At 44.7% G+C, this 10,420-nt stretch overlaps 1 protein-coding gene across 1 annotated transcript; it reads left to right on the plus strand.

The window, feature by feature from the left end:
- Positions 1–2,049: 2,049 nt before the first annotated feature.
- LOC143319696 (fascin-like) lies at positions 2,050–8,313 on the plus strand. Its single transcript, XM_076728840.1, has 5 exons — positions 2,050–3,090; positions 5,071–5,227; positions 5,339–5,460; positions 5,703–5,873; positions 6,835–8,313. Exons 1-5 carry the CDS (start codon positions 2,271–2,273, stop codon positions 7,038–7,040), a joined length of 1,476 nt encoding a protein of 491 aa, XP_076584955.1. The 5' UTR covers positions 2,050–2,270; the 3' UTR covers positions 7,041–8,313.
- The last annotated feature ends 2,107 nt before the right edge of the window (positions 8,314–10,420 follow it).

The following is a 10,420-nucleotide window of genomic DNA, read 5'->3' on the forward strand; positions in this document are numbered from 1 at the left end:
TACAAGTAACACCTTAACTTTTCCAGCTCTTTATTGCTTTGCTCAGGGGTAGTGGATGATGGGATATGTCAAGGACTCTCCTCCCAATCTGATGAGGAAAAACCCCCAAAGTCTCTTTATCGGAAAACGGTAGAAATCTGAGGATTAAACCATTCCAGAGGGGCTCCCTTTCTAAGGCTGTACATACAATATGCACAGTCTCTGTTTGTATTCAAGGTTGATGATAACAATAAATAAATAATAATGAAAAGAAGCTTGTTGTCATGTAACACACAGGTTCATATCCTCACTGTTGTTCTCTGGATGCTCAAATGGGGGCAATGTGGTTCATTATCCAGCATCGAGCAGACCAGGCCCAGACCAAGCTTTTTCCAAATGCCCCACCTTTACGTCTCGTTCCCAGCCCAGCCTTCATATCCTGTCCACCAAAAAAAGCTGACACACACAGTTTAAACAACCTTTGCCTCACATGTAAATCATGAGAGTCCAGTTTCCTCAGCGGTTCACCTGCTGCTTCTGTTCTGTTTCACTTGATATGTAACTTGAACATAAAAATCCTCATTGACTAATTTCAGTTTAATGGCCTTATAACATGCATACAAACACACACACACACACACACACACACACACACACACACACACACACACACACACTCCACATATGCCATGGGCTTAGCAGGACAGTCATTTGCATGAATATTGACAACTTAAACAGATACATACAAACTTGTGCAAATTAGCTTTCTGTGAACCGCTCATGAACCTTCCCATCTTTGACCTGTAGTGTAGAATTTCCACTAACAGAAAACAGAGGAAAGTGTGTCATATTTCCTCAGATGACATTCAACAGTGTAAATGCAAGTTTTTAAAGCTTTACAGAGAAGTTCTGACCCTCGTGAGAATTCAAAGAGTAACTTAAGTGGCTATTAAACATCACTCCACTGGTATTATTCAATGAAGCAGATAACTTTGCAAATGACTACATAAAACACGCCAATCAGATATTTCATTGACAGTCAAAACATCAAGTCATCAGAGTCAGATTCAAGCTGCTGAAGAGAAGAAACAGAGTAAATTGGCTTTCGATGGGGCTTTGCATTATCCTGTTAATATTATTATACGAGGTGTGAGGAAAAGATTAGCACACACCCAGTAATACTCTCTCCAGAATAAATAGAGGTGGATGTGCAGGCAGGAGTCATGACAGAGGGTGGTGGAGGAGGACAGAAGAGGCAGGCAGGCCTGACCAGACCATCGGGTGGAAACGGGTGAAATCACAACATCAGGAAACGACTGCAGCTGGTAACGGAAACACACATGTTGGGCATCTGATTTGCATTTGGTTTTGCATGGGGGGGTATAGGCTAGCAGACATACCCTCTCATCCTACAGCATGTTTCCATCACAAGATGTCAGCAGGGGCAATTAAAGGCAAACAACAGTAACTGTGTCTTTATGAACCTGGCTTTGTGCATGGGGCCTATTAATGTCATGTTGAAGAAGGAAACTCAAACTCCAGAACACAAAGTTGGTAGCACTCTCAGATGTCCTATGCTGTAGCATTGTTGCTTAATTGTAACTATAAGGGAGAGGGAAATGTCCACAGACAGGCCGAAAGCGCACAAAAGTGAAAGTGAATGGACTGACAGACGAACTTTTGGCCGCACATAGATAATCTCATTCTGAAAAACTTTGCCTCAATGTCTTCACAGCAAACCCAGCACGCAAGCCCTGCCATGAAGACAAACACTGTTCTGTGAGTTGGTGAATGGCTCTATCCATGTGGAAGTGAGGGTGAGCAGATCTCAATTAGAGGGAGGGAGTGTAGGGGGAAGTATGTGAAGGAAAATAGTTATTAATAATGATTGGATGATACTGTATATAGGGTCTGTGTGTGTGTGTGTGTGTGTGTGTGTGTGTGTGTGTGTGTGTGTGTGTGTAGGTGAACAAGGCTGCGTGGTTTGACAAAACTGCAGTAATCTGCCTCCAGCTCCTCTGCCTCTATCTGGGGCGTGTACTGCAAAACTCCCTGTCCTGCAACTCCTGCAGCTCCAGCGAGGCAGTCTGGATTTGCAGTCAGGGGAAACTCATCATCATCATCATCATCAGTCAGCACAGAGTGGCTCTCTCTCTCTCTCTCTCTCTCTCCCTCTCTCTCTCTCTCTACCGCAGACACCCCCACATTCACTCCCTCTCCTGTCCGTCTGTCCTTCTCTCTAAAACAAGCACAGCATCTCTTTTCTTTTCTCTTCTTAACACACGGCAATCATGTCCGCAAACGGCGCCGACGGGGACCTGCTGCAGATCCCTCTGGGGCTCATCAACAGCGCAGGGAAGTATCTGACGGCGGAGACTTTCGGCTTCAAAATCAATGCCTCGGCCAGCAGCCTGAAGAAGAAGCAGACCTGGACCCTGGAGCAGACTGGCGAGGACGGCAGCGCCGTGTTCCTCCTCTCCCACCTGGGCCGCTACCTCGCCACGGACAAAGACGGCAACGTTACCGCGGACAGCGAAACGCGCGGCCAGGACTGCCGCTTCGTCATCACCGCGCACGAAGACGGGCGGTGGTCTCTGCAGTCCGAGCCCTATGGCCGGTACCTCGGCGGCAGCGAGGACCGGATCACCTGCTTTGCGCAAACTGCCTCGCCAGCAGAGAAATGGAGCGTGCACCTGGCTGTGCATCCGCAGGTCAACCTATACAGCTTTGCGCGCAAACGCTTCGCCCACCTGAGCGCGCAGGAGGTATCCATAAACCGGGATATTCCCTGGGGGTTCGACTCGCTTGTGACACTGGTCTATCGTGACCAGCGCTACCACCTCGAGACATCTAACAACCGCTTCCTCCGCAACGATGGCACCCTTTCCACAAAAACGGACAAGGATACCGGCTACATGCTGGAGTTCCGCTCCGGAAAAGTGGCGTTCCGCGACTGCAACGGCCGCTACCTGGCGCCCGTGGGCCCCACCGGCACAATGAAGTCTGGGAAAAGCACCCGGGTCGGGAAGGATGAACTGTTTGGCCTGGAGCGCAGCCACGCGCAGGTCGTGGTGACTGCGGGCAACGAGAGAAACGTCTCCACGAGGCAAGGTGAGACTCTGCAGCAGCACAGAGCCGGAGAGAAAAATCCCATTTCACCACACAGATGAAGTCACCGCATAACTGGGCACACACCAGATGCAGCTGTTGCTTGATTTGTGTTTGAGAAAGTGCAGAACAAGAATTAGACTCCTGTGACTTCATTTTCCTCACACCATGTGTTTTTCATTATCATTGCTCTCACTTTCTCCCCCCTCCCCTTTTTTTTGGCCACTCTTTGCCTTGCTTAACATTTTTCTGCAGTAATTCTACCCCTGCATTGTGGCTGCTGGTTCAGGGTCAGCTTCAGTCTGCAGTTATCCATCATTCTTTATCTTAGAATAGACTGGGAATAGACAGAAAATGAGGAGGGATTTGTTTAGGAGACAAAAGGGATAAAATGGAGGAGAGGCAGAGAAAACGGACGACAAAGAGGGAGGTGTGACTCAGGCAGTCCTGCTGAATGTAGACCTTTATGCCACAGGAAAACCTTTGTCTTGTCGCCACTCGATCTCACTCTGTGAGCCATGCACATGGGACTGATCATTGACAGCATAGTTTACCCATGCAGTTTATTGATTGCAGAAATGGTGTGTGGGTGTGTCTGTGTGTCTGTGTGTGTGTCTGTGTGTGTGTGTGTGTGCATTCCAGGAGAGATGGATTGTGAAAGATCATCTTTCTAAATGAGGTCACTGTAGGGCAGTGACTTGTGACCTGGTCTGTCACTGAAGTTATGCCATCCAAGACAGTGGGGTAACACACATGCAGCGACGCCAAGGAGATAGTGTTGACCACACATTCAAATGGGATTTTTAAAGGACCACCTGTGTTTCTCGGTGTGGGTGTTCACAGGCATTTTCTTGGCCAACTGTAAAAAATAGGTTTTTGTGTCAGCCTCTTAATGAAGAGCAAGAGCTCTTTTTTTCAGGCCACTTCGATGGTGGAGAAATTAAGTAATTTGAAACAAGTCTATGTTTCACGTCTTTATAAGAAAACTGTAGGTCTTATCAGTCTCTGCTTTGAACACCTTTCTTTCAAAGCTGTGTAAAAGCTGCAGTAATCAGTAGCTTTATATCCAAAATAGGTCAAATGACTACCTGTAATATGAAAGGTGTCACTCATTGTGACGAATCGACTGAGTTCCGCTCAGCCGTACGGAGTGTTTTAGCATCTTGCAGCTCATTGTTTTGATTTCAGGACCCGCAACTTTCCTGTTATTCAATTCTCTTCATCTTCAGATGCAGCAGGCAACTGTTTTCAGTGACAAAGCTCTGATAATCCCCCTGTCCAGCACCCACACACAGTTAGCAAGTTAACGACAGCCTGGTGAACGTAGTGGTGGCACCAAAAGAGCCAGATATTTACCTCAGGAGGTGGTGCAGACCAAAATAAAGCTTAAAGTAGAATGAATATTGGACTATATTGGATTCCTCAGGTGTCCAGGAACATGACTCCAAAGGAATACTGATGTTGCTGCTGATGTCTTTGTAGACAGCTGGTTTCTAACACATTCGCCATGTCAACTTTATAAGGTGATGATATGTCAGTGTTATGTTTACAGCTTGATCTGCTGCCTCCAATATATACCGCTTTACTAGAGTTGTTACATGACTGAGAACGTGTCTTTTAATGCATAGGCCTAAGTACCACACTTTAACTGGACCAACAATTCAGACTTGTAATTAATAATGAATCCAATATTGTTTATGTGGAAAAACTTGCTTTTTTGCTGTTCTGCTATCATTTTCACCATCACTCCCCTCCCCTCACTTAGTCCCTTTCAGGACTTGCACACCCCCTGCATCTGTGCAGTAATACAACAAACCTGTAGGCCACACCTTTCCCAGCTGGGCTCAAGGAGCTCAGCATGTTCTGTCCCTTTAAGAGTCTATCTGGGGAACTTCATGAATTAGAGGGTAGAAGAGTTTCAGACAAGGAGAAAAACCTCCAGAGACAAATGAAAACTGACACCAGACTGCCCCACTTTTCTAGGCATGGACCTGTCAGCCAATCAGGATGAGGAAGGGGACCAGGAAGTCTTCCAGATGGAGATGAGCCGTGAGGACAGGAAGTGTGCCTTCAGAACCTCTGCGGGAAAATACTGGACTCTGACAGCAAGTGGTGGACTGCAGAGCACTGCCTCCACCAAGTAACCACACATACACACACATACATCATGTTGAATATCACACACTCTTAAGTTCACGCATGCTCATCCTTCACAGTCTGCTCGGTGAGTTCGTTATCATGTGTGTCACAGGTCGGCCAACAGCTTCTTTGAACTGGAGTGGCGTGATGGTCGTGTGTGTGTGCGTGCAGCTAATGGCAAATATGTGATTGCTAAGAAGAACGGGCAGCTAGCTGCTACTGTCGACAATGCAGGTCAGTGACGTTTCTGATGTTTCTGAACTGAGGTGGATTCAGGACAAAGGAGCATTAGTGGAAAATAACTAATTACAAGTGCTCTCGATAATTTAAGTAGAAAAGATCTAAAAGCATCTTCAAGTTCAGACAATCTTAGTGCCCTTGTATGTCTGTGGGCTACAAGCTTCAATATGAACCCTTACCCTTTTGGAGACAACCCCAGATCTGTTGGCACAGCCCTAATCAGCCTGTCTCTTCAGGGGAGGCTGAACAGTTCCTGATGAAGCTTATCAATCGTCCAATCATCGTCCTTCGTGGGGAGCATGGTTTCATCGGGGCCCGTAAAGCCGGAACAGCGACCCTTGACTCCAACCGAGCATCGTACGATGTTTTCCAGCTGGAATTCAACAACGGAGCTTATTCCCTCAAAGGTGGGCAATGAATCAAAGACAAAAACATAATGACTGAATAATGACTGCTGGCAATTTTCCAGAACATCTTAAACTGGTTAAATTAAAACCCGCTGTGTAGAAAACTATGTGAATATGGCATCGTTTGGCATCCTGATGGCCGATATTTTTGATTGTGCAAAAAATCAGATTTACCAGAGTGTCTTTTTTGATGCTAACACTTGGGGGTGCTAAAGTTAGAAATGTTCAAATCCCAAACAGTGACTTTAAACACAGCATTAACATACTAGAAACTATGGAAACTATATCAGATTCACATTATCCTATGCGCATGCACATTAAGAATAGATCTTAAGACAGCCCTGTTTAACTGCTGTTCTTCAGAGAAAATCAATGCTTTGAACATCTCATGATGAACAACTGTCAGTCATCTGCAATCAGTCAAATTATCACTTAACCATGCATCAATATAGTCTGCTGCAGATAACATTTAAAGAGAAAATACTAATTATCAACCAGCTTTGTATCGTTACAGTGTGTGTGTATGTGAACAGTATTAAACTTCGATCCACGTTGACTGAACCCAGAGCGCGCTGCTAATTTGCGAGATTGAGAGTGAGCCGGCTAATGACACGAAACTCAGGTCAAACTGTCAAACTAGGCCGTGCTGATCAAACATGAATCAAGATTCTGTTTGTGCATTGCTCATTTCACACCTCAGATGTTTCCAGAAACATACTTTAGTGCACCGTTTAGCTGTAATATGTGACCAGGCCATCTGTCTAAGGCACAGACAGCCCAGTTTTATGAAAAGATCTTCTTTGCAGTGCTGAAATACTCCTTTAACATTACGCAACTGAGACATTAAATGCAGTGAGAATCAGTTTGATTATTTAACCAGCTACTTTGACCGCATCAACACATCACCCAGCACTTTACTGAGTGTGAGTCAGCCTTCATTAAGTGTGTGTTGTTTGTCCAGACTCCCAGGGGAAGTACTGGTGTGTTGGCGACGACACGGCCGTGGTGTGCAGCAGCTCCACACCTGTCCAGTTCCTGTTTGAGTTCTGTGACCTCAACAAGATGGCCATTTGTGCCGTGGGGGGGAAGTATCTTAAAGGAGACCATGCTGGAGGGCTAAAGGCCAGCGCCGACTCCCTGGACAGCGCCACCCTCTGGGAATACTGAGAAAGCACAGCCGAACTTCTCCACTGTCCGATACAATGCTTCAAACTATTGATAGATACTGTAGGTAGTTTTTTTTTTTTTTTTTCGTATACGTGTGTGTGTGTGTGTGTGTGTGTGTGTGTGTGTGTGTGTGTAATTGTGACTTTGTCTGGATGGATGTGTGGTGGAAACTGAAGCTGATAAACTGGAAGTCATGGCACCAAAGCACTACCAGTGTTTTATTTTGTATTGTTTTTCTCTCTCAGTCAGGATCTCTTCTTACTGAGCTTTTTACTGGAGATTTGGGTCGACGTTGACTTGTTGTTTAATGAATGAATCATAGTGTGGTTGCACATTATTTGTTTCACTTCCAGTCAAATTTTTACACAAGCTTTACCTAAAACATTGGGGCAATTACTGTTATTAGTTGTGCCTATCTGTGGTAACTACTGGTGTAAACGAACAAGTGGAATGCTATAACTCATAACTTACAATATCTAACCTTCTCCTGCTAAATGTGCTGCTGGCTCTGTTGTGCTGCTTTCATCTCCTGCTCTCTTTCAAACACTTAAGCATAACACACATCGGATAAAGGGATGGTACTGATTTACATGTTTCTGCTGTAAATAAGGCTTTCTTTGTCACTGAATTCTTCAAAACATAATAACCATAGGAACATTTAAGTGCAAAAGTGTGTTAACGCTGCAAAGAATGAAATGGGAAGTGGGTGACAGATATGAGATGTTCTTCGCCTGTGTGCTACCTACTGCACCTCTGCAGTTTTCCTTTGTCACTCTTAGATGTGCAGGCACACAAAATCTGTATATAGACAGATGCATCTACACAATGTAGTCAAATGGTTCTCCTCTAGGCTTTGATCCACTCTGTTCTTCCTGGTTCCTTAGATTAGTGTGAGGTGTTTGAATCACACTTCAGGAGGAAACAAGTGAAGGGAGCTTTCTTAGAACGATCCTCCTGTCTGTGAGTGAAAAGGAGGGGGTGGGTAAGGCCAAGTTACTGCACAATCAAACGCACAGAACCAACTGTGACGCTTAATCTGCACAATCATGTGGAGTCCAACTGCAAGAAGTTAAAAGCACATGCTAGTTGTGATGAAATGTCTGCCTTAGATTGGGTGCTGCTGCTGGCGCGTAAACAATATGATGGAGTCAGTCATCTCTCTGGCTGTTAATGTGGCTGTGCCTTCCATGTAACATTTCTGTCTTTTACGTGTTCTTACATTTGAAATGAATGGAGTAAAAAAACCCTAATAAAATGTTCCCTCTAAACAGTGGACCTTCTCCTGGATATTTATTTATTTATTTAGTAATTGTTCTTATTTGCGTAGGTTTTGAACATGGATATTCCACAGACAGTCTTCATTAGATCTACTGAGAAACATACAGTTAAAGCCATAGTGCCATGCCTCAAGGCATGGCAAACTCAGTCATTCCACCATTTTGGTCAAGACTGAAACATCTCATCATGTAGTTGGACCTGCACCGAGCAGATATCTATGGTGCCCAGAGAAAGAGGCCGACTGACATGGATGATCCAGCTGACGTCTCCTCCAGCTCCACCATGAGATTCACTTCTGTGGTTTTGAGTGAATGCAATTGAATGGATTCACATGGATTTCCACTTTTGTGAAGCCCAGAAAACATCAAATTAAGGCTAAGGGCCAGAAATCTTTCTATCACCTTAATAACCCATCTGATCTTAAATAGCTGCAGTCAAGAGGAAAAGTAGCAGATCAGAGTTAAGCATTTAACTGAAATAATGATTGTTGTTGAATGGCTAACTCTGGTGATCTTTTTTTTTTATTTTTCTTGTCGTTAAATCAAATGAAAAGACCAAAACCATCAGTGTCCTGATGCTGTGAAGTATTATCTGTGCTTTCTTTGTGCCATAGAGCTCCATTGTTGTCCAAAAAACTATTAAACACACATCAGTGAGCCACACAATTTCACTGCTGTCATGTTCCTTCTCTTTAAACCTGAACAGAGAGTGAGCATCATGGCCTCAGTTCAGTGATTTGTCAGGGTTTTTCCAACGAGGCAACCATCTTGTTCTGATAAGAAAATCCATTGTCATGATTTTTGCAAATGCTGTTGTGTGTGGGAGAGGGAAGAAAGCGCCTGCATCATGTCCCCTTGAGGTTTCACTGAGCCAAAACTGTACAAGAGAAAGGAAGGCGAGGGTAGAGGGACGTGACCTACTCTACTTTCTCCGTCCTTCTGCGGAGGAAACTCATCCCTCCTCTTCTTTAAAAAAAACACACAGTCATCCTAATGTGAGCTGAACTTCACATGTGCGCTCTGATACAGACAGACAGGAACCGACCCACAAACATCTCTGATTCTCCACCGTAGGATCTGTGCGTGTTGCCATGGTAACAGCCAATGGCAGGGATGGAGCTTGAGGAGGATGAACGTTCAGAGATAGAACAGACACACACGGATCAATAATTTTAATAAGCCTTGTAATAGTCAACGTCAATAACTGTAGATTCGGTTTCTCAGGCACTTCAGATGAGACCCCCTGAGAGAGGACTTTATAAATAAAAACCTGTGCAGACACCTGATACTGCCTACATGAATTGGAGCTTCCTCTACGCTCACTAATGCAATAATAGTCCCATTCCCAAGTCTTTTCAGTCAGTCTGTGTTTGTGTGCTGTGTGTTGAAAACCCATCATCTGTAAGAGAAAACACATGGCAGCGTCCTGACAAATCTCCCCGCCAGGAAAGAAGCAAACATGGCACTTGAGTGGAAGAAGGGAAGAATAATAAGCAGACGAATGACAAAGCAGGAAATGAAAGAGATAGAGGATGAAAAGAGAAGATGTGCAGCAAAAAGGTTCTTGTTGACCAGAGTGAAGAGCCCTGAGCAGGTCTGCACTAAACACAAAGCTGAAGCTAGTGATGGAGTTTCATTAGTTTTCAGGTATTTGGTCATAAATCAAAGCAAGATGAAAAGTCAGAGGATAACCAAAATTATTATAGTCTCTCCTGAGGGGAGCATGAATGTCTGCACACCTTTTTGTTGAATAGTTCTCAAGACATTTCACTCGCAACCACAAATATTAACCTCTGATGAATCCTCTTGGAACTATGAATGTCCGTGCATGTTGGCATCATGGGCTGATGGTTGAGCTAATCTCAAACAAGCACACATCAGCTGACAACTGAGCAGATTCTCTGCTTCACACTCTATTGGTATAATTCAAACTGGGAGCTCTATTTAAGCTGTCCTAGCCTGCTTACGCTCACTGCATCCTCTGCAAGCCGTTTTAAACCCACCTCCACCCCAGCTCCACCTCTTATGCTCTGACTGACTTAATCAATGTCATTTCTGTTGTCATCCGTTCTGGGGTCCCCCTGCTTCAGGCTTTTCATGTAA

Source organism: Chaetodon auriga, chromosome 4, assembly GCF_051107435.1.
Source record: "Chaetodon auriga isolate fChaAug3 chromosome 4, fChaAug3.hap1, whole genome shotgun sequence".
Classification (NCBI taxonomy): Eukaryota; Metazoa; Chordata; class Actinopteri; order Chaetodontiformes; family Chaetodontidae; genus Chaetodon; species Chaetodon auriga.